General features: G+C 46.7%; 2 protein-coding genes across 10 annotated transcripts; both read right to left on the reverse strand.

The window, feature by feature from the left end:
- Positions 1 to 24: 24 nt before the first annotated feature.
- On the reverse strand, positions 25 to 5,806 carry ZSWIM9 (zinc finger SWIM-type containing 9). Of its 8 annotated transcripts, none has more exons than XM_083708215.1 (4): positions 5,167 to 5,806; positions 3,630 to 3,732; positions 3,025 to 3,277; positions 25 to 2,236 (listed from the first exon to the last, which is right to left on the reverse strand). In XM_083708215.1, exons 3-4 carry the CDS (start codon positions 3,270 to 3,272, stop codon positions 865 to 867), a joined length of 1,620 nt encoding a protein of 539 aa, XP_083564341.1. In that variant the 5' UTR covers positions 3,273 to 3,277; positions 3,630 to 3,732; positions 5,167 to 5,806; the 3' UTR covers positions 25 to 864. The 8 variants fall into 8 exon arrangements, with proteins under 8 accessions (XP_083564341.1, XP_083564340.1, XP_083564338.1 ...); XM_083708214.1 differs by lacking the exon at positions 5,167 to 5,806 and adding an exon at positions 4,822 to 5,068; XM_083708212.1 differs by lacking the exon at positions 5,167 to 5,806 and adding an exon at positions 4,498 to 4,764.
- Positions 5,807 to 6,522: 716 nt separating this feature from the next.
- LOC310829578 (uncharacterized protein) lies at positions 6,523 to 19,039 on the reverse strand. Of its 2 annotated transcripts, none has more exons than XM_083708231.1 (4): positions 18,843 to 19,039; positions 12,430 to 13,381; positions 11,267 to 11,396; positions 6,523 to 8,395 (listed from the first exon to the last, which is right to left on the reverse strand). In XM_083708231.1, the coding sequence occupies exons 2-4, from the start codon at positions 13,261 to 13,263 to the stop codon at positions 7,923 to 7,925; spliced, it is 1,437 nt and encodes a 478-aa protein (XP_083564357.1). In that variant the 5' UTR covers positions 13,264 to 13,381; positions 18,843 to 19,039; the 3' UTR covers positions 6,523 to 7,922. The 2 variants fall into 2 exon arrangements, with proteins under 2 accessions (XP_083564357.1, XP_083564356.1); XM_083708230.1 differs by having other exon boundaries at positions 6,523 to 8,398; positions 18,843 to 19,032.
- Positions 19,040 to 24,073: the final 5,034 nt, after the last annotated feature.

Here is a 24,073-nt window from a genome sequence, read left to right on the forward strand (position 1 = left end):
AAAGGCAAGATATAAATCTCTGAATGAATAAATAAATGGGTGAATTTATTAGATCAGATAGTCAGATAGCATGGTATACATCCATCCATTTAGATACATTGCTTATTCCTAGGGCTCTGTGCATTTGGCTACTAGGAGAACTAATACGAGGCATAAAATCCAGGTTCTGGAGTCAGTGGACATATTCGAGGTGGGGTAATTAAGAAGCCTAGGTGAGAGCTGAGCAGGACTGCTGCTGGTTGATGGCCTTTCGGCGACTTCCACCACTCTCTGCCTCCTCTTATAACTAACAAAATTAGAATATGCTTAACACCCTATTTTAGGCCGAGCTAGGCACACCTTTAGTCCACTGATTTCAGTAGATGGGTTCACAGAACTCTGCACAGGATTGTGCTGCAAATTGCATAAAGTAATGTATACAGAATTTAGCTTTACTCACAAAAAAAAATTGAGCTACCTTGGTGCACAATCTTTACATATTTTTTAAAGGCAGTGTGTACACAGATCTGCTCACTGAAAAAGGTCAGAACTTGGCATTTTTTACCTGTGCTTTGACTTGCATAATGAACTAGCATCCTGGGAACACTGGAAGCTGCCTTCTACTGAATAAGACGATCGGTCCGTTAGCATTGGTCCTAGAATGTGGCAGTGCTCATGTGATGTTTTATAGTACCCACCAAACTTTGGGCATATGGCTGGGTACTAGACGTCTGTCCAGCTACGGCTGGTCAGTAATCTGTCTAGTGTCCCATGCTGGATCATTTCCATCCAAACAAGTGTGGCAGCCAGCATCTTCCTCGTGCCGGAGTGGCAATTACTGAAGTGGTTCTGCCACTTTAATGGACCGGCACTTGGGCAACGTAGCTAGCATTCCTCCTGGCCTGTGCAGTCTTGATGCCTATCTGGTGAGGTGGGAAGCAGGCAGGGGTCAAAGAGAGGCTCTCCAACCCAAAGGCGTGCGGCAAAGATGTGCCGGCAGGGCAGCTGGTGAGCCATGCAGATGGAACAGCTGCAAGTGGCCAGGTCCTGGCTCACCAAGAAAGAGCAGGTGCTTCCCTCCAAGAGGTAGCCCTCAGGCGTGTCCTTGAGCTCATAGTGCGCATGGGGCACCAGGTCCAGTTCCTCGGCCACCAGATCAGCGCTGTCAGGCAGGCAGGCGGTGTGGTACAGCTCAGCTACAGGTGCCACGTTGAATGTCGAGGTCTCCACATGCAGGGCTTGGAGATCTAGTAGGCCCTGAACGCAGGTGGCCAACACCATAGGAGGGGTGAGTGCTGTCAGCAGCTTACGGCGGTGAGTGCTAAGGTGGTCGAGGAAGGAGCATTCCCGGTTCTTCTCAAAGGCCCAGCACTCTACCCACATGCCCTTGTGAGGGTGCCAGTGCTCCAGGAAGTACTGCAAAAAGGAGAGTGGGGCGACATCTTCCAGGTCGCTCAGGTACTGGCTATAGACCCGCGGTGAGTCAGCATTCGCCAGGTTGAGCAACAGGTTGTGGATCCGGTCCTCCTTCGGCACAGCCAGCTCGCAAGCTCTGCGGTAGAGGGCCTCCAAGACCTGCAGGCGGCAGATCTGCACCCGGGCACATGGCAGGACCTCCTCCACCGCGTCCAGCCCTGTCACCCCAGCCCCTACTGTGACCACCTTCACCCTCAACTTGATGTCCGGGGCACTCTGAACCAGTGAAGCCACAATGAATATAAGGAGGTCGGGCAGCCCCTGGCGTGCTAGACAGTAGGCCACTTCACGCCCGCGCCCATTGGCATCTTGGCAAAGCACGGTGTAGAGCTCAAAGTCTGCATCAAGGCAGGCAGCGCGCTCCAGGAAGAGGCGAGCCGGGAAATGTTGCACAAGCTTGCGCATGTGCGAGGTGGCCAGGAAGATGCTGTTGAGGACAGCCACATCCTCCTGGAAGACAAGTTTGACTTTGGCCCCTGGATCTGCCTTGAAGAGAGCGTCCAGAACAGCCAGCAGGTCGCACATGCCCTTGTCTTTGGCTTTGCTGTAGTCCTCCAGGTTCCAGATAAGGTCAGGTGCCAGAAAGCGCTTGGAGATACTGTTGGTGATGCGGATGGGCAGCCCTAGGCTGGCCCTCAGCTGGTGCCGCTTGAAGTGATGGGCAAACTCCAGCTCCGACAGGCGGTGGTTGTGTTCCAGGTTGGCCTCAATCACCACCAAGCGGTCCTTCTTGGGGCCCAGGCGCAGAGTGATGGAGGCTGGGCAGTCAATCTTCTCACTGCTGCAAAGGAGGAGATGGTGGGGGGAAAGGGTGTTTGTTTAGTAAGAAGCGATAGCATTATTGACACTGGACTCCAATGGATACTGGTAGGAACTGCTGTCACTGCCAGTCCCTACCTGTCTAGGGCTCCGCCCCTGTCCCCCCATGGAGGAAATATTTCACATGGAGTGGGGGAAAATAAAAATATCTCAAGCATATTGTGGATTTTTCAAAAGAAATCTTCCATGGCTTCATTTTTTTTTAAAAAAAAAATTTGAATGTATTGTAGTTTAGCCTCCCAGAGTGGCTGCGACAACCCAGCCAGATGGGCGGGGTATAAATATTATTATTATTATGACTATGACTATTATTAGCAGTGCTTATGTCAAAAAAGGCCAAGAGGGCCAACCAATTCTGTAGGTTTTATTCAGAAGAGCATGACAAATTCTACACTATACACTTGGGATTTTGAATTCAGAAGTAATTACAGCACAAGGAATATCTTGTTTGGTGAGGCCCTATGAAGAAATCCTAGGGTTTTGCTTTCTATAGAGCAGGGATAAGCAACCTGCGCCCCACCAGCTCCCATCATCTTTGCCCACTGGCCATGCTGACTTGGGCTGGTGGAACCCAAAAGCATCTGGAGGCTAAGCTATAGAGGAACAATCAGTGTCTCTCTGAGGGTCTCAATGATACTGGGGGAATGGGAATCAGAGAGAATTTTAGCATGTAAACATCTCGGAGCATGGGGCCTGTGCAGCAGCATGCACACAGACAGCATTATATAATCAAACACACGATGGACTTACAGGCGGTTGCGTTGCACCGTGCTCTGCCCCACATAGGTGCCGCTGTGCTTGCAGATGAGACGCACAAAACGGAAGCGGAGTGTCTCGGCGAGGCTGGGCTGATAGTGTGGTGGGTTCTGGCGCAGTGAGATGAGTGGCTTCAGGCTGGCGATGATGAAGAGCACTTTGTGCTTTTCGCACCAGTCGTCAAAGAACGTGCTGAACTGGTGCCAGGTGTGAAACTCCCGGCCCAGGCCGAGGTCCCCCATGGCATCTGTGAGCAGAGGAGCACAGTCATTCAAATCATAAGAGAAAGCAGAAGGAGGAGGCAGTGAGATTGGCGGTTCCTGTGATGGCATTTGTAGCCAGCAATTTCCACCCAAAAAACTTCATATGTCTTCTGCAATCTAACCTTTCCTACAAGATGCATATCTCCATATTAAAATGCAGGCTTTTGTATTTTGTTTAGACACATTATGTAAAACACTATTTAGATTCCACAAATCTGGACACGTGTTCTTGTTAAGTAGTTGAAGCTGTAATCCTATGCACACTTCTCTGGGAGTAAGTCATATAGAGAACTGGACTGCAAATTTGGTACACAATTAAGGAAGCTAGTACAGTACCTGCCAAAGTGAATATGCTTAAAGTCTTTTCTTTACAGAGATCCAGTATCCACTGGCAATCATGCCATGAAGACTTGTTGCCACTCTTTGGAGAAAAAGTAACCTGAAGAAAAATATATATGAAGATTTATAAAAGTACCAAATATGGGAATATTTTGAACTACTAGTAATTACCATGCCCATGGGAGGTTGTTGGTGCCTCTGAATTAAGACTGTAAGTAGCAAGAGATGTGATGCAGTTTTGGGGGTGCCCATTGGAAAGCTGAGGCAGGGCAGGGGATGCACTGCAGCTGTCAGATCTAAGTTGTGATAATGTTCATGTACTACAAGAAGTATGGCATGTCTGTGTATGGGTGCAAGAATGGAAAAGTTAATGGCACCTGTCATTTGGGCTCACCCAAGTGGACTGCAGTTAGTAGGAAACTGAAAACAGTTATTCCTGGGCTGGCACATATAAAGCACGATGGTTTGCACAAATCTGAGCACACCCGCACACCCATTAATACATGCACACTCACTCACTCACACTTATTCATGCATGCAGACACAACAAAAACATGCATCATATGCTGCAAGAGACATAAATGTGTGCATTTAATCCATACAGCAGTAAATGCAAATATATATATGCCTGTATGATGAGGAAGGGGAACATATGCTTAAATGAAAGTGCACGTATTTATGCATGCATTTTATAAGCTCGGCCAATTCCGAGCTGTGCGCTCTGGGGCCCCGACTCCCACCCTTTCAGCTTCAGAGAGCGCCCCCAGCTGTCTCTGGGAGTCCCAATCCCGTGTTACTTTCCGCATCCCGTCCGCCCGGCAAAGGACTCCGGATCGGACCCATACCTGGCCGGCTGTGTCCTTACCCCCTCCAGCCACCTTGGATCTCTGCCTGTCCGGGATGCGGCCAGAGAGCCAGGCCCGCTCCCAGCGAAACAAACCCGGGCGCTCCGTCTCCCGCTTGCTGATTCCGGCTGGGCGACGGAGGCGAGCCGCGAGCTCCGCCTGCTGGAGCTTCCAGCAACGCAGCCTGCTCCGTGGACGGCAGCACTGCGTTGCCAAGAAAGAGCAAAGTCTAGGCGGCTGGAGGAGCAGAAGGGAAAGGATCACGAGGAGGGCTGACGAGGGACGACGGCGCGCGAAGAAGAGGGTGCCTCTGAGCGTGTACAGAGTGCGTTCCCGTCGCTTACCTGGCGAAAGCCAAGTCGCGCACTCGAGATTAGGAGCTGAACTTGGCTTCGAACTGGGAAGTCGCAGTAGCTCGGCAATCCCAGCGCGCCAGGTGATGACCGGGGAAGAGCTGGGTTCGAACTCCGACTTAGCGATGGGGGTTCAAGTTAGGCTAGTGACTTTCTCACAGCCTTACAGACCTCAGATAAAGAAGGAAACTGCTGAGCCCCCCTGCGCTCCTCAGAGGAAGAGCAGGGCAAACATGTCACGAATGCACACCCACACCCACACCCACCGGCTTCTTGCCGGAGGTAATGTCCTTAAATGAAATATTTTTGAAGGGAGGCTGGCTAATGTTCTCTTACTTTGCACGTGCTCACGAGGGCCTCTTTATTACCGTGGCGCGAAACAAGTTTTGTAGCTGCAGTCTTCTCTACAAACAAACTAGGGGGAAAGCAGCACTTGTTGAACTTCCGCCTGAGGGTCAGCTGCTAAAAGGCACAAGAGAAAAGATGGCATGGGCGTGTTATTGTGTGGCCCGACTTTACTGAGGGTGGTCTTCTTGTTTGAAAGGCTCTCTTGCCCTCGCCTAGTTTAAAAATTGCTCATCAGCGCAGGGCCAGCCGACTGAGCGGGTACTCAAGCCCCTCCCTTGAGATGAATTTTATTTCCATTATAGAAACCATTTCTAAATGTACGCCAGTATAAATGAGTATATCCAAATCTGTTTCCTTCCTTTCTCAATCGTTAAGTGGCCACCTAGCGCATTTAGGAAGTGCCTTCACTTTGCTCCTGGTGCAGAAGCGCTGTCGTCCTGACGCGTTGCCGCACGGCAGCTCGGACCCCACGGCACCGGGGCGCACCTGACGAGCCAGGGAGAAGTGTCCGGACTGCAGCTGAAATTAATGGAGCTGGAGCTGCCGATGGAAGAAACAGCGCGCCAGAGCCAGCGAAAGGGAGCGAAGGATGAGCCTTGCCACCCACCCACCCCAACGGATTGACAAGCATCTCGGCCACTCGTGAGGATGCATTTGGGAGAAAGATGCGCAATTCTGCTCTGGCCGGGGCGCAGCTCACCTTGGCTTCATTACTACGCGAGCAGCTCTGGAAGGTGGGCGCGTGGAGAGACTCCTGAATGGGCTGCCAGGGCTCAATCTGCACAAGGTTGGGTGCCTGGGCGGACAGACAAGGTGCCGAAGAGAGAGCTGTGGTTGATGGGGGAGAAATGTAGTATTTGTGCAGAGGGGTTATAGGGGTGTGTAAAGGAGAGGCTGAGTGTATGTATGGGCAGGACCACAGCCATCAAACCTGCAGAGTCCTTTGGGAAAGGCGTTTGTTATTCGTTAAAACAATTCCTTCTCTAACGCTGGCAGGAGACTTTAAAATAAAACAGAGCATTTTTAAGGAGGAGGATTTGGTAATCATCTCAATGTTTCTATTCTTAAAACACTTTGGCAGCTGGGCCCCATACAGTGCAATTCTATATGCATGTCAACTCAGACTGAAGTCCATGCCCAGTAAGTTGAGTGGAACTTATTTCTAGGTAAGTTAAGTGTATACGGAATTGGGAGTCTTAATTCTGCTTTGTGAGCTCTTTTCACGACAACAGTTATGTAACACAGGTTCTATTCATTGTCCATGGGTTATAAACTAAGAGATAACAACTGAAGGATGGTTGTAGCCATGTTAAGCAGGATATGTAGAATTAAACATCGTTATTACAACATTAAACTTTTTTTAATGTGCAAACTACACAAAAATAAAGCTTTAATAAAAAAATTTTACGAAAACAATTCCTTTTTTTCTTTCTCTCTTTTTTTTAAAAAACCCTAAAATTTACATATGCAGCTATAACCATTGCAGGTTTCCAAACATGCAATTTTGGTGTATCAACAGTGTTACAGGGGTTAAAACTGGTAGTGTTAGAAAGGCTTGAAATACTGAAACATGTTTTGACAGGCTTGTACAAATAAACAGAGGCAGAGTTCCAAAAGCTACGTTAGCCATACGCAGTAGGATTTTTAAAAACTCCCCCCACCCTTTTGAATACCAGACCTCCCATTTCTGATCACAAACTATTTTTGAAATGCTTTAGTGGTATGGAAAGCTGTTATTTGAGGAAAAAAACATGAGTCCAAGGTCCCCCTTGGGCATGTGAAACTATGGAGACTCTCTTAATTCTTAAAAGTAAAAAAGAAGAAGTAAAAGTAAATTAATTGGGTGGGTGGGGAGAAAACTAGTTTAAGAGGGAGATCTCCTGCCACAAACTGTAAAAGTAGAAGTTTGAATGGACAACAAATATTCTTTATGAATTGCTCCACTTCTAAATTGAAAGGCTATGAAAAAAGAAACACAAAGAAAAGTTGAATGTCAGTAGAACAGATCTCCTCCACGTTGCAATAGTGAGTATGTTTTGTTAAAGACCACCATGAAGGAGGAAGTGGTTTGAAGGCCTTTGAGGTGACACATTACCAGGAGTTTGCTCCAAACTAACCGAATTCTGACTATGTCATTTCTTAGCCAAAATATGATTGGTTGGCACCCATCCACATGGCTTTCCAGGTCATCCAATACAGATACTTTGAGCTTGCATTCCTATTTATGATAATAAGTTTGAGCGTGAAGCTTATCTTTTCACTGCTCAGATTTCAATATTCAGACAGCTATTCTGTCAGCTGAAAAGTGTGTGTGTGTGGATAAGATGCCGTTCAATCACATTGCGTTTGTGTGTAGTTTTTACTAGTTCTGCGTGTAGGTCCTGTGCAACTGACACAACAGGGATCCTTGTCCATCTTTCACTCTCTTTCACAACGGCATAAGGTGGAGCAAATATTTCCCACTGTAAATGCAGGTTGGGGCTTCTTTGCCTTCTTCCACCCCACTCCCCTCCATAAACGACAAACATCCAAAGGAAAACAAACAAACAATCAACCCATCTGAGCTGCTGAAGGCATTCTTTGCTTCGATTATGTTAAAGGTAACCACCTCGTCATCAGAAGGCAGTTCTTGCTTCTAAAGAGTTCCAGGACAAAAATAAAAAAGATCCCCTAGGTTTAGAGTATTTCCTAAAAAAAAATTCTCTACATTCAAGTCAGCTACAATTCCCGCTTTTGCCTTCAAGTCAGCTGAAGGGCTCTTCTCTCTCCTGCATGCTCTGCTCTGCACTGAACTGCAGCCCGAAACTTTCTGCGCATTCGCAGCACCCGGCCTTCCTGTCGTGGCCCCCCTGGCCCGAATTCCACTTTGCATTCTTCCCGCAAAGTGAACAGCGGCTCGCTTCCTCCCGCAGGTGGGTTCTCATGTGGTTCACCAGGTTGAATTTGTGCAGGAACCTTTTCCCGCATTCGGTGCACTGGTGGGGCTTGACCCCAGTGTGGACCCTCCGGTGCCTGGTGAGGGTGGATTTGCGAGAGAAGTTCTTCCCGCATTCGGGGCACGGGAAAAGCGCGTCTTGCTTATTCGCAGGCTGCTGGCCGTCGACGTTCTGGCAGGCAAACTGGGCTGGCTGCAGGGTGGGGAGCATCCGGCTTCTCTGCTTCTTTATGCTTTCCTGTATTAGAAAGCCCCCCTCGTTTTTGGTCTGGATCTCTTCACCTGCTGGGTGGACAGAAAAAATCCCATTTTAAGCAATCTATCAGACTGGTAGAAACGCTTGATAATTTCGCTGTTGGAAAGAAGGTGGTGTGTGTGTGTGTGAGAGAGAGAGAGGTGCCAAAAGCTGAAGGGTTGCTGCTGGAAGGCATGCAATCTGATCTATAACCTATTGCTTCACCTCCCTTCCTAAATATGTGGGGACTAGTTAAGATTCTGCATTGGCAAGGGAGGCAGAAGTTTATTTAGGGTGGTCCACATGGTTCTTCTCTATCCTTTATAACCTCTCAATTAAGCATTTTAATTGTGCTCCATTTTTTTAAAAAAGGAAATACTTATTACAGATTGGTTTGCTTTATCCTGAATTTAAATGTTGGTGGTGGTTTGCTCCTGTTGTGGAGCAGCTATATAAATGCAGCAAGTGAAACAAATAATCCTGTAAGGTAGATTGGACTGAGAGCTGGTGGCTGCACAGTGACATAATGAACTTCATGGCCAAGTGGGGATTTGAGTCCTATTTCAATACTATAACCATTACTGAACACTGGCTGTCAACTCTGCACATGCCCTGGAGCTGTCACCTCCAGTTAGTTACTTATTTACGTAATTTATAACCTGGACCTTCAATAATAATAATAATAATAATAATAATAATAATAATAATAATTTTTTATTTATACCCCGCCCTCCCCAGCCAAGGCCGGGCTCAGAGCGGCTTACAAGCAATAATAAAAACAAGATGAATGATTACAAACTTAAAAACAAAAATAAAACACAATAATTAAAATAATGGAACATTAAAATATTAAAATGTAGCCTCATCGCAGGAGGAGAAGGAAAAGAAGGGGGAAAAAGAGAGAGAGAGGGGGGGGGGAGGGAGGGAATCAAACTGGCTCCAAGCCAAAGGCCAGGCGGAACAACTCTGTCTTACAGGCCCTGTGGAAAGAAATCAGGGCCCTGGTCTCATGAGGCAGAGCGTTCCACCAGGCCGGAGCCAGAGTTGAAAAGGCCCTGGCTCTGGTCGAAGCCAATCTAACTTCCTTAGGGCCCGGGACCACTAGGGTGTTGTTATTTATGGACCTTGAGGCTCTCCGTGGGGCATACCAGGAGAGGCGGTCCCGGAGGTACGAGGGTCCTAGGCCGTGAAGGGCTTTAAAGGTCAAAAGCAGCACCTTAAATCTGACCCTGTACTCCACCGGGAGCCAGTGCAGCTTGAAAAGCACTGGGTGAATATGCTCCCATGGCAGAGAGAGACCCCGTGAGGAGCCTCGCTGCAGCATTCTGTACCCGCTGGAGTTTCTGGGACAGCTTCAAGGGCAGCCCCGCGTAGAGCGAATTACAGTAGTCAAGCCTGGAGATGACCGTCGCATGGATCACTGTGGCCAAGTCAGGGCGGGAAAGGTAAGGGATCAACTGCTTGATGCGGTGAAGGTGGAAAAATGTCGCCTTGGCTGTTGCTGTAACCTGCGCCTCCATGGAAAGGGAGGCGTCAAGGATTACACCCAAACTCTTAACGGAAGGCAATGGCACTAATTGGGCCCCCGCAAGAGAAGGGAGTTGGTCCCTCATCCCCATGCCATCCCGACCTAGCCATAGGACCTCTGTCTTCGAAGGATTTAGTTTCAATCGGCTCCCACGAAACCATCCAGCCACAGCTTCCAAGCATCTGGTCAGTGTGTTCGGGGCTGAGTCGGTGTGGCCATCCATCAGCAGATAGAGCTGAGTGTCATCAGCATATTGGTGACAGCCCAGCCCAAAGCTCCGGATAATCTGGGCAAGGGTTGCATAAATTAATGCAACCAGGGTGGTTAACAAAGTAGCAAGGAAAGTATACTTTAAAAAATAATAAATCAAACAACAAACCATTCAAATAGACAGGAACCATCCAAAATTGTACAGTGTTAAACATGCTAAGATTAGCAGCTCTTAACAGTCTGGGGAAACAGAAATGTTTCTGCCTGGTTTCTAAAGTATAGTACCAAGGGGGCTGCCTACGGAGGATATGCCAAGGCTAGGAGCCACCACTGAAAAGGCACTCTCTCTGGTTGCCACCCTCTGCACTTCAGATGATTGGGGAATCCTGAGAAATGCCTTATATATGATGATCTCAGTGGACAGGCATATTGATGCAGGAAGAAGGCAATGTAAAGGTATTTCAATCTTTAACCGTGGGGGCTTCAAAGGCTAGGACCAACACTTTGAATTGCGCAAAGCGTAGAGAGAAACACTTAAGATCATGCCAACACAATGAATGGTACTGGGTTGGATCCAGACTTGGGCTGCAATCTTATACCCACATCACTTGGGAGTAAGCCCCATTGAATGAACTTAATGGGATTTACTTCTGAGTAGATGCGTATAGTTTTGCACTACAAGCTAATTGCACTTGGTTCCCACAGAAATCAAGTGGACCTAAGTCTAACTGACTAACTTTTCACTTGGCTTTTAATGGGAACTGAGTAAAACTAAGTTAGTCTGGATGCAGCCCATTACAAATATGAGTTTTAGCACTGAAAATAGGACTTCGCCTCATGATCTCTCTCAAATGCATTCCACAAAAATATGCCATTTTAGACATGAATAACTGAGGCTAAGTGTGACTTCCTTGAAGCACAGAATGAATGCACAACAGAGGTGTCACGTGAGCCTATTTTTCTCCGATCCAAGGTACTGCACAACACACTGGCTGCCTTGTGTTAATAATCCCAGAGCTGGGAACATAGAAAGAAAGGGAGGAAATATTCCAAGCGGGTGGGAGTCGGGGGGGAGAGAGAGAGAGAGAGAGAGAGAGACACAGAGACAGTGAAAAACAGTATAGGAGAGCAACCCGTTAATACTCTCACCTGTACTAGAATGCTATTGCAAAATCCTTACCTAATGAAGTGGCATTTTCGTTCACCTCCTCCTTGGCATCTCTGCAAAGCATCGTCTGCCTGGTGTCCAAGGGCACTTGATCAGTTTCCGGGAAGCTCACAGCCTCCTCGAGTACAAAAGGCCCCAGCACCTGAAAAAACAGCAAGGACCCCATTCAAGCCAGAGAGGGGTATGTTCATTGGAGAATTGGACACGTCAGTTCAGAAAATATAAAGGCTACAGGTTCAGTCTCCGGAGCCATCACTTTAAAAGGAGCACAGATTGGAAGGCAAGCAAGGAAAGAGCTCTGTCTGGAAAGCAACATTCAGTTGAGGAAGAGAGAGAGAGAGAGAGAGAGAATGTGCATGTGTACTGGACTAGGTGAGCAGAGGCCTGATTCAGGGCTCATTCAAATGTGCACAATGAAGGGGGAGGCTTGAATTAACAGTGCAGGAGTTAAGGCATGGCTCCTGTTGCTTCCTCACATGCACTGCTGTTTCATTGTGAACAAGAGAGAAATGAATCGGTTTAGCAAAGGACTTCACATTTAACAAAATGGAAGTTTCTACGTTGATGTTAGCCGTTTCGTTTGCAAGCCACTTTTAACCACAGCGTACAGAAAAGTTAAAATGAAACAAACCTTCCCCACATACCCTTCCTGTGAATATAGCTTCCAAACGGGACATGATTCCACACCTATCACACAAACCTCTCTGTATGTGCAGCTTGTAGTGGTATAATCCCTCTGTCTGTGAGGACTGCACCACCTCAGTTATGTACATTCTGTTATATTGGTGTGTATTCTGGGACTGTGAGGATGCAGTACATACCAAGTGAAAAAATTAGAATCATGAATCAGCTTATAGTGGTTTGTTTTTTTAAAACTATGCGTAAACCTTATGAGATTTGTCCAATACTGGATGAAATATTACAAGCTCAAAAGAAAAGGCAAAGTTTCTAGCCTTTGGAGCACAGCACATCAGCACCCACATAGCAACCACTACTTTTAGGGTTTTATATGCATTCTTGTGTACAAATGGCAAAAAAAAGCTTTTTAATAAATATAAAATTGATATTTCCCAGGGTTCTGTGCAAGCATTTCAATCTTGCAGTAGACCTCAGCAACATGATCACAACCCTGTAGCTTTCTAAAACATCCTGTTACTACTACAAAAAGTTCTCACCTGCTGATCCCACCTCTCGCCTTCCTGCTGCTTCAGCAGGAAATGCTCTGCCAGGGTCACGGCCTGAACACAGGTCTTGGGGCGATATTCCTGAACCCAGTCCTGCATTTCCTCTGGCAGGATGGTCAGGAACTGCTCCAGGACCAACAGCTCCACAATCTGCTCCTTGGTGCGGCTTTCTGGCTCCAGCCAGCGGTGGCAGAGACCCCGCAGGCGGGCGCAGACCTCGCGAGGGCCCTCGGCCTCCTGGTAGCGGAAGTGCCTGAAGTTCTGGCGCTGCCTCTCCAGACTGACAGCATCCTCTCGCAAGATGGCGGCCTTCACTTTCCCATAATCCCCGCTCTCTCTGGGATCCAAGTTATTGTAGGCCTGGAGCGCGGCTCCATTGAGGGCGGGCATGAGCCGCGTCACCCACTGTTCCTTCGGCCACTTGCAGGCCTCAGCCACGTCCTCAAAGGTAGCCAGGTAGGTTTCAACGTCTTCCGTCAATGTGAGTTCTGGCACTTGCAGGTTCCTCCATGCCGGTGACTGAACTGGCGTGAGATCTGGAGTTGGCAATTCCTGTTGCCCCTGAATCTCCCACCGCTGGGGTGTTTCCAGCCGTTCGCTCCTGGTCTGCTGAGGTGTTATCAGCCTCAGGCCGCCTCCAGCTGTCCCAACCTGCACAATACGGTAGGTTTTAACTGAACCCTCTGATATCCCCAGTGCATCAGAACCCATTGGGTCTGGCTCCTTCTCCATTTTCACCGACGGCTGCACTCTTTGCTCCAGTGGTGCCGGACACTGGAGATACTGGGCTACCATATTCCGCTTGGCTGCCATTTTCCTCCTCATTTTTGAATCGGTTTATGTGAGTTTATGTGGCCTTTCACTAGGGTTTCCAACACCCAATTTGCCACCAGGAGAGCCTATCAGCTGCGGAAAACTCCTATGGCTGTTTCTTGATGCCAACCTGGAGTGGTGATAATCACACAAAAAATGGTAAGAATTAGAACCATTTAAATTGTAATTTCAGCAACATTATTAACAAGGCAGCAGGCTTCAATCAATCCATAGGTCAGCAAGGGCTCTAAAAATCTACCAGTTTGCTAGTCTTGTGAAAGAGATTTCTTATGCTTGAAATATCATATTAGCTAGAACGAAGGCACAAAAAGTTCAGGCAAAACAAACAAGCAAAAACAATCTGATTCTGTCTTCTGAAAAGGGTGTGTAACAGTGGTATTTGAAAATAAGCAACACATTTCTTGCAAACCTCTTAGAGGTTTTACTACAGTCAATCAGTATACGTTTTGTAAAATAAGCAAGCACACATTTAGGCTCCTTCTGCATCAAAAAGCTGGCTTGGTTACATTTAAAACTGTCTTCAGAGGCAGCCCTACATATAACACATTGCAGTAATCTATCCTAGAGGTTACCAGAGTGTAGTCAATATTAGTTAGGCTATCCTTGTCCAGAGAGGGGTGCAGCTGGGCCACCAGCTGAAGCTGATGGAGGGCACACTGTGCCACTGAGGCCATCTGAGCCTCAAGCAACAGCAAGGGATCCAGAATATGGTTACTAGATTTTTTTCAATAAATCTGGGGACACTTTTCTTTTGAAGCTGAGTAGCAACAGGAAGCCAGTAGTGGGGATGGTGAGGCAAAAAATAAGATACTAGGCCCAGGCACACATGCATATTGTATAAAGGTGCAAAGCCCTTTTTTTGCACCCTGTGAAACATAAATGCACAGTTTTTTTTAAAAAAAACTGGGCAATGGCCACTCGCCTGCAACTCCCGAGCCTTCCCAATCAGTCAAAACAAAGGGGGAAGGGGGCAGGAGATCTGTACCGCCGGACGTCCCCGGTTCCCCTTCAGCAGTGGCAGCAGCAGCAGCAGCAGCAGTCAGCAGCCCAGAGCCAGCCTGGTAGCGCAGTTGGCTCTGGTTGGCTTCAGGAGCTGCTTGCCTCTGTGGCACCCACCAGTTTGCCTCCCAGAAGTCCCCATATGATGGGTCTGTGTGCAACACATCAAATGGAGACTTCCGGCGAGGAAAAATGGCAGGCGCCATAGCAGCGAGCAGTAAGTAGCTCTTGAAGCCAGTCAGAGCCAACTGCGCTACTAGGTTGGCTCTGGGCTGCTGCTGCCACATTACCCGGGGACAGATTTGCAAATCTGGAGACTGTCCCCAGGAACCAGGGACATCTGGTAACCCTAATCCAGAAGTACCCCCAAGCTGCGTACCCGCTCCTTCATGGGGAGCATAACCCCATCAAGAGAAGGCAAACCTATTACTTTTTTTATACCAGAGAAATCTGGGAACACGTAGTGCGATTCTGAGCCAGATCTTGGGGCTACTTTCCCTCCCCCTGCCCACACACATTTGTTCCCATCAGTACCTGCAAATGTATTAACTGATACACTTGTTAGACCAACATATACTGTAGATATATATATATGGCAATCCTACTATGCCCTGTTCAAAAACCACTGCAATAAAATCAAACAAGAGAAGCAAAGCAGGATGAAGTCAGGAAAGGACAGAAAAATGAAACACAGGGTGTTTTTTGAGGGGGGGAGTGGGTAGATCTTACTGGTCTGATTTCTCACGTGCAGTGGTGCTTCTTGCCAACCAAGAAGTCCAGCGACTTCCAAGTCCACCCAAGTGTTCTCCACAGCTGCCTCAGATGGTCAATGCCTTACCCCCACTTCTTGCCTTTGCAATTCCCATTGCTTTCTGGAATGGATGGCACCACTCCTCTCCGCCCTCCCCCTACCTACCCACCCTGAGCATGCTCAGATCAAATGGGCTGTGCAACTGACTAGGCCTCACTGCACCCATGTGGTCACAGACCACTTTGTATTTCCCACAAACAGTAGAGCACTGTTAAGAATGTATGCAATTGGCCGAGCATTGCAGACAAAAGGCCAGCCCAGGAGAGAGCATTGGCTTCACAAAAGAAGGCCATCAACTTAGCCGGACTGCCGGGCTCCTTTCTTTTCCAGGATTCTGCCCCCACCCATGCACAATAATCACCTTCACAAATACATGCGCATTATTATCTGCCCACAGTGCTTAGTTTCTATGGCCACATGCATACCAGAGTTTATACTTTTTTAAAAAGTTGTTTAAGCCTCTAGGCAGGCCTAAAGTGTTGGGGTTTTTTTAGCCATCTATGTGCAGGGATTAGCACATTCTTAAGAACATTATCACTTAACTACAGAAAAAGATAAATTATGTGCCTTTTAACAACAACATTAGAAGCACTTTCCTGCTATTGGGAGACTAAAAGCTTTACCAGTTGACTCCTGTTGGTCATGCAGCTGTGAAATACCTGAAACATTCACTTTTAAAAAGAGGGAGTATTGTTACCACATACACAACATCACATCCTTCTACTTCACATAATTAAACCTGAGTATAAATACAAGCCTCTGGTTCCACAGGTTTAACACAGATTTTAAAAAACACACAATTTCCCCCCTTGCCCATAAGCACCTATTCAAAGGGTGAGGGAAATGGCAGGCTTTAACCACCCATTTTGGGATTTATAGGGGAGAGCTGCTCATTCTAAATACACTTTGGAAGGAGATGGAGGTCACCACATACAGCAGAATGAGATGGGCTATCCTGGGTCACTAGAAAGGGCAATATCATTTATGATTGTGGGAATGGGCAACATTTGCACCTCGAATAATAAGAAATATAAAAGGTCAAAACAACAATAACCCACTGACACCCGGGAAGTTGACCCAGTTGGAAATGGTCTGAGATCGGCTCCTTAAATTGCTAAGTTTTTTTTGTTTTATCTGCAGGAAGCTTGGCAGTGGGAGAGCCAACAAAAATGTCCCCACCTTTGGTCTGAAGTGGTGTAACCCACCCCACCATCTCTAGATTCTACCACCAGCTCATCCTGCCACTTGAGGAGACCCAGGTCCTAGTGACAGCCTAATTGAGTTCAGCAAAACACCTGAGAAGCTGCACACTGGATTGGCTTGTGAGAGCTCCTCAATGATGGAGCTTCCAAGATTCCAAGAAACCTTTCCCTCCACTCATTGAAGTCAGCTGTGCCTTTTCCCCTCTAGGCTCCAGTGCTCTTAACAACTACATGACAGGAAGCAATTGAACAGGGGCAGCAATTCAGAGCCAGGGGAAGAGGTTGATAGGGAAAAGTTTATTCTGCCAAGTTTCTGCCCCTTATGCAGCTGTTGAAAGACAAAGAATTGCCTGCCAGATGATGGCTGCCCTAATGCTCAGGAAAAGGATTTTTGCATATGTTCAGAGGTACCCTCTATAATTTTTTTCAGTAATAATAAGTACTAAATTACCTCAGCATAGCATAAGTATGATTTCCAGGTTCCAAATTTAAAGCCTGGTTTAAGCTCTGAATGTGACTATGACTGGTGGGTTAATCAGATGCATCAAGAGGGAGGCTTTATTTACAAATAGGTAACATTTTAAACTTTCTGATGGTAAGAGCTGTTCAGCTGTGGAACAGACTCCAGTTGAAGGTGGTGGACTCCTGTTTTGGAGGTTTAGAAGCAGAGGTTGGATGGTCATCTGTCATGGATCCTTTGGTTGAGATTCCTGCATTGCAGGGGGTTGGACTAGATGACCCTCGGGGTCCCTTTCAACTCTACAATTCTACGTTTCTATAACTGTTTGAAATATAGCATGGTTTAGCTTCTTATAGGACATTGAGCCATTAGTTAGCATATATTCCCTCTGGAAAAAAGGAACAATATTTGAGTTACATTGCATTATGGCTGAATGAGTTTTAATTGATTGATTGATTTGCATATGAATAAAACAGTAGTTTTGGAGGGGGAAAGTATTCTTCCTTTGTTTGTATGTGACATTTTAGAAGAGGGATTAACTTCTGTGTGGGTGTGAAGGGGGAAAGCCCACCATTTAATATCTTACCCCTATTTGTCAGGGATGCCTTTGCAGCTGATTAAACTGCAGTTAGTTAATCAATTACAGATTGCAGCTTTAGCTAATATCGCAAAAAGAAACACGAAATTCTAAAACACTTTGCATGCAGTTTATAACAAGGCAGGGTGCAAAATCTCCAACCCCCTTTCTCCTTACCTCGTTTCCTTACATCTACCGCCCCCCCCCCCAGTAAACAGCATGACTTGCTTTACAATGCCCAGTCCAGATTTCAAAACGGAAGATACAGTAAATGATTGCCATGCTGTGAATCAATAAATAATTCTCCACACTTTAGGTGAGCTCTGCACATGTATTAATTGTAGAAAAGGACATTTTGGCAGGTGCAATTCTTCCAACCCCTTCAGTACTATTGCACCAGAACACCCTGTCCCTGCAGAAACTTCCAGTCCAAAGCTCACAAGCAATCCTATGCACGTTGACTCAGCAGGAAGCCCCACCGTGTTCAGTGGACCTTACTCCCTAGTAAGAATGTTTAGGATTGCAGCCTCAGTTTATCAAAACGCTAAACCAAAGGAAAAAGTGCATGGTGTTCACTCTACAGAACACATAGATGTAGCTACCTAGTCTTCACACCTTATTAAGGCTATAGTCTAAACATATCTGCCTGGGAGCAAGTCTCAATGAACCCGAATCTGATTTACTTCCGAGCAAGCGGGCGCAGGATCAGGCTGCACAGACCTAGGCGACCGGTTTAGTGGGGCTTGGTCCCAAAGAAGCGTGCATAGGATTGCGGGCATATTTATTTAATGACTTGACTGAAGCCGCTTTCTTGCCAGCGTTACTAGCGAGCGCCCTTAACTCCTCCCATTGCTCCCGCAGGGTCATAAAACAGGCTATTAAGAAGCATTTCTAAACCCTCCTTTGACAGCCGAAATAAATTAACGTTCCCTCCCGCAAGATTTTAAGTGGTCTGGGCTAGACTCTCTCTGTCTCCCCACCCCGCTATCCTATCTCGTCAAAGAGAAGCAAGCGAGCACTTTTTTAAAGCGGCAGGTAGTAACGCAGGTAAATTAGGGACAGATGGTTTCCGCCTCCCCCACCCCACCTTGCTCCCCGGAGAAGTCATTTCTCCATGCAGCAAGTTTCCAGGTTATGCAGAACTCTTCGCCCGGCAGCTGATGCGCTGCTCATTTCTACGGTCTACGACTGCACAAAGCAAACGGGGGCAGAGGAGCAGGTGCAACCAGGTACCCAGAACATTGCAGCAGCTCAGGACGAGGCAACTATACCTTTGGTGAGCCCTGGCTGAAATTAAGTTCTGCCCGGCAGCATGCACTAAACACAAATCACGGCAGGGTGGCTAAAGGGTGCAACGCTCATCTGTGTCTAGTGGTTCTGAAAATGCAACTTTCGCCAGGGCGGCTGCTGCGGCTGCTGCTGCGGGCTGTTCTGCTCGAGCTTCTGCCGGCGGTTAATTTCCAAATAATAAAAAAAGAGGTACCGGGGCTCAGAGCTGCCCGGAAACCACATCCCTCTGACCTGGGAAGTCCTTCCCCCTGGTGATCCCAGATGTGTGGGAAATTGGCCGTGGTTATGCAGTGGCGTTGGCAAAGCACGTTGTCTATGTTCAGAGACACTTTCCTCTCGCTCGCTCTTTCATTTGTTCCCGGCGATGAGCTTCCCGGCGTTGGAAAAAAAGGCACTCGGCGCTCAGATCCGTTTCAAACGAAGCCTTAAATTTTTGCTAAGTAAGACGAGAAAGGGTTAACGGGCGGAGCTCTCTGGGTCCTAGAGCCGCCTCGGTTGTTTTGGAAGTAGGGGCTTCCTTTTCCCGCTGCACAGCTGGGGAATGCAAGAGTTTTTCAGGGTGAGTTGGGGTGGCTGTAACCGGGACACAATCGGTGTGTGTGTGTGGATGGATAAAGAAAGCCAAACAGAACAGATAAGCTACAGCTGGGGTTTTTTTGGTTTTTTTTTACCAGTATGGAACAAACTACGCTCCGATTTTGCGCATATCGACTTGGAAGTTCCTCTAAGCTCCTTGGGTCTTATTCCCAGTAAATGTGAATAGGATCGCAGCCTCAAAGCTATTGCTCAAAAAACAAACACACCCCTCCTTGTTTGTGCTTGCTTTGTAAGTTTGCTGCCTAAAAAGCGAATGTCCTACTTCCGTGCACCAATAGTTTTATACAGTGCAAGTCGAGTTCAGAAAGTCTGCAGATTCTACCGTTTGGGAGCTAACTTTTAAGTGGAATTGTTTTCCCACACGCCTTTTTTTTCCAGGAGCAACGTCAGGTAGAATTGCCAACTTTTCAAGTGGACTCTTATGCAGCTCTGCCTTTCATAGCGACTTCCTGTGCAGACATTAAAGGTAAAGGTAAAGGTACCCCTGCCCGTACGGGCCAGTCTTGACAGACTCTGGGGTTGTGCGCCCATCTCACTCAAGAGGCCAGGGGCCAGCGCTGTCCGGAGACACTTCCGGGTCACGTGGCCAGCGTGACATTGCTGCTCTGGCGAGCCAGAGCCGCACACGGAAACGCCGTTTACCTTCCCGCTAGAAAGCGGTCCCTATTTATCTACTTGCACCCGGAGGTGCTTTCGAACTGCTAGGTTGGCAGGCGCTGGGACCGAGCAGCGGGAGCGCACCCCGCCGCAGGGATTTGAACCGCCGACCTTTCGATCGGCAAGTCCTAGGCGCTGAGGCTTTAACCCACAGCGCCACCTGCGTCCCTGTGCAGACATTAGCAGTAGATAAAGTTTCATCTCCTTGATGTGTTTTGGGGGCGGGCAGCCTGGGATCACCTGTTGGATTGTTAAAGGCCACAAAAACCGCCAAGGCTCATTAGTTGGTTTGCTGGTGCGAGGACTCTGGTCTGACTAGGGAACCTGGAAGTTTCAGAATATGTAATGATCAGAACTGTGGTTGTTCAGTGGGTGAAAGAAAGGTCCTCTTTGCATGTTCAAAGATAAAACATTTAGGGACCAATTGGGAGGCTGACCCCACCTGTTTGTTCTTCCACTAGCATAATGTTCTGCTGTCACCTGCTATCCCAGTTTTGCACCGTGAATTGCAAGCAGAGACTCTGTAAAAGTAATAATAATGATATATGCTACCCTGTTTCCCAAGTAGTTCAGGGCATCATCAACATTAATTTCATTTAACACTTCCCTTTTGCAATGAAGTCTCAAAGCGATTTGAAAACAGTGAAATACAGGATATAAAAACAATTTATAACCAGAGAAGGTTTAATCACTAGTAACAGTATACATAAAATGCTCATCCAATAATACTGTAAGTGAATAAGGATCAAGTCCTACCCACCCTACTAAAAGATGAGCACCACCACATGAGGCAAAATGAATTAACCGGAGGCCTGGGTGAATGGAAAAGTCTTGGCCTGGTGACTAAACGTTGACAGAGATGGGGCCAAGTCTGTCTCTCTGAGAATACATGTTTCCCATCCTTTAGTACAACAAGAACCCTGTGTAGTAGGGTAAACTGACAGACCATCGATCAAGTGATCTTTAATCACTTCCCCACCCCCAGTCAAGCTTCCACAGCTCTAGCCTTTCCTTGTAGGGCAGGTGTTTCAGCCTAGCCCCCAGCCCCCAAATCACTTTGGTTCTCCTTTTCTCCCCCTTGTAAGTTTTTACAATATCCTTCTTGAGATGAGGAAACCAGCACTGTACATAGTGTTCCACGTGTGGCTCATCAAAGATTAGTATGATATTGGCAATGTTCTTTACCGTTCCTTTCCTAATAATTCCTAGTGTGGAATACACCATCCTCATGGCTGCTGTACATTGCGCTGCCATTTCCATGGAGTTGCTTGTCACAACAGTCCCAAGATTTCTTTCCTGATCAGTCGCTGCCAGTTCAATATATGTGAAACTAAGATTGTGGGGGGTGGCTTTTCTGTTTGCTTTTTGCCCCAGTGTGATCACAAAGCACTTAGCTTGCACTGAACATCATTTGCCATTTATCTGGCTTTATTGTCCACCGAGCTTGGAGAGATCTGTGTTGGAAGCTTTTCATGTTTGCCTTGCATTTTCACCTTAAATAACTTTGTTAGCAAACCTGGTGACCTCACTGCTCACTTCCAGCTCCTGTTCAATTCCTAAGCAGTTTTGCAAAACTGAAATAAATAAAATCTAATAAAATCTCCTTTTATTTACATACACACAATATTGCCAGCACTATTCGCCATTCAGTGCAAGTTGTGCCAGTACCATACACAAGTTTCTTTTTTGACTTGCTGAGGCACAGGAATATGCATTACAAGCACAGTCCAGCTCTTACCAATGTTTACTGCACCGTTCCTATACTTCAAAATCACCTGCCAAAAAAAGCTGTAAATACACCCTGCCCGGCACCTGCCCATTAAGTGTTATTGTGGTTAATTCTCCAGGCAGTGTCTGTTTCCTTATTACTAAACAGCTGTCAAGCATTACCATTTCCTAAATATTTATATGCATGCCGGCGAGTGTGGAGAGACTGGCACAGAACAAAGGGCCCAGAGCTAGTTGCAGAGTGTAATTTGATACAGGTGCACTCGCCAAAACCTGAGGCTGATAAAAAAGTCCTAGCTGAGTTTGGCACTGCCTCCCAGTAGTTCTAGGGACGTAGTTCTTCCTTTTTTCAACTCCTCGATTGTTACTTTGTTTTATTTATTTATCATGTGTATATTGCACCATTCCTCCAGGATTATCCCATTTTTATCCTCAGAACAACCATGAGATAAACTAGAGCATTGGCCATTGATGTATATGTTGCATTTTTAGCCCATATTTTGGGTGGCATTCATAGGACTTCCTTGCCGCTCCTCATCTTCACAACAACCCTGTAGGATCCCGATTGGCTCAAGGTCGTGCAAAGACCTTCATGGCAGGGTGAAGCTTTGAACTGAGTTCTCCATGGCCCAAATGCAGCACTGTTCCTACAGCATACTGGCTTTCAATAACTACTTGCTCAAGACCAATCAACAAGTACAGATTTGAACCTAGGTTTCACTGCTCCCAAAGTTCCAACATCTGATCTACCACAAGTTTCTCATGCTGTTTCTTCTGCTGTTTGCATGCCTCCTGTTTGGATTTATTTCTTTTTAACACTTTCCTGCTCTAAAGCCAAATTTGCCCAGAGGCAGCTGGTTGCCATTACTGTATTAAATATGTTCAACTTTATATTTGCAAGACTCCATCTTTAAGGGGTAGGGATGGAGGAAACTTTTATTTCTGTGGGATTTGGAAGTAGATGGGGTTACACAGCATGTGTGATGGGGGACAAACAAGAAAAGCAGATACAGTGGTATCTCGAGTTACAAACACTTCAGGTTACAAATGCTTCAGGTTACAAACTCCGTTAACCTGGAAGAGTTATCTCAAGTTGAGAACTTTGCCTCAGGATGAGAATGGAAATTGTGTGCCGGTGGTGCAGCGGCAGCAAGAGGCCCCATTAGCGAAAGCACACCTCTAGTTAAGAACAGTTTCAGGTTAAGAACAGACCTCCAGAACGAATTAAGTTCCATAACTAGAGGTACCACTGTAGTTGGAACTGAGGAATAGGTGAATATGCGCAAGAGATTAGAAACAAAAGAATGCCCAGAGTAGAATGAGAGTAATGGAAAGGATGAGGAACATCTGCAGGACAGCAGAGTGAGTGAGCTTAATAAAGAACATTACAAAGTTAGGACTTTTTAAATTTGACAGTCATCTGTGTTAGTTTCCCAGAAAGGGAGTAAATAATCCAGGCAGGACACAGTGTGCAAACTATCCAGGTGCAGCAATCTGTGTGCAGAAAAGGTGGTGCAAATACTTTTTTTGAATTTTATCCTCATACATTGGTGCGACATCCCATCCTAAAAAAAAACAAATCTCTAAGTGTGTGCCTTGGGGCTACGCTGACTTCACAAAACTGGCTGCTTCCAATTGCTTCTTCCCGTGGTTTGTGAATGTGCTCTTTCACACGCAGCTGCTCCTACTGGCTCAGCAAGCTGCTCAAGCGGGTTTGTGTGGCTTGCAGCTATTGCGAGCCTTTAAACCTGTACAGGCTCTTTAACTTCTTCGGTGGGTGGGGGCTGAGATGCCTTCCCACAAGCCCCTGGGGCTGAACATGAGATCGCCATAGACTTGGAAGGGTAGACTGACGCGCAGGGTCCATTTCCTGGTTTAGATGCTCGGGGAAAATCTACAGACCTTCGGATGTTTGCTTTGATTGGGCAGAAACGTCTATCCCTCCCCGTCAAACGATAGTAGCAGAGACAGGAACTCGCATCTTTTTTTGTATTTAAATTGTTTGTTTAGCTTTTGAACATTGAATAGGACCGCATGCCTGCATTTAAGTTAAAGGAGCGCAAGGTTTCTGTAGGCAATTAAGTGCTGGATTTGGGCTGGGAATCTGATGGTTGTTTGTTTCCTGGCTACAAATCAAAACCAACTTTAGCCCCACGTTTGGCTTGCAGTATTAATAGTGGGCTATGTTCCTTCTTGGTAACAGCCTGCCATCTTGCATGAAGTAAGAACTAAGTTAGAAAGGCACAGTCTTGTGTCTTTGCTCTTATCTTTTGTTTCTGAGTGGGCATGCTGCTTAGCAATCATGACTATACTAAAATCTTGGATTTCTTCATCACTCCTCCTAATATCAAACTCAGGTAGTGTGTCCTAACAGGGTTAGAGCTAAATGATGCCACCAAGAAGCAAAAGAGAAGTATTGATATGTTTTAGGGAACCCCAAGGTATGGAAAACTATTATTATTATTAATATTAATAATATT

The sequence above is a fragment of the Podarcis gaigeae genome (assembly GCF_964106915.1).
Source record: "Podarcis gaigeae genome assembly, chromosome: 13".
NCBI classification, from domain to species: domain Eukaryota; kingdom Metazoa; phylum Chordata; class Lepidosauria; order Squamata; family Lacertidae; genus Podarcis; species Podarcis gaigeae.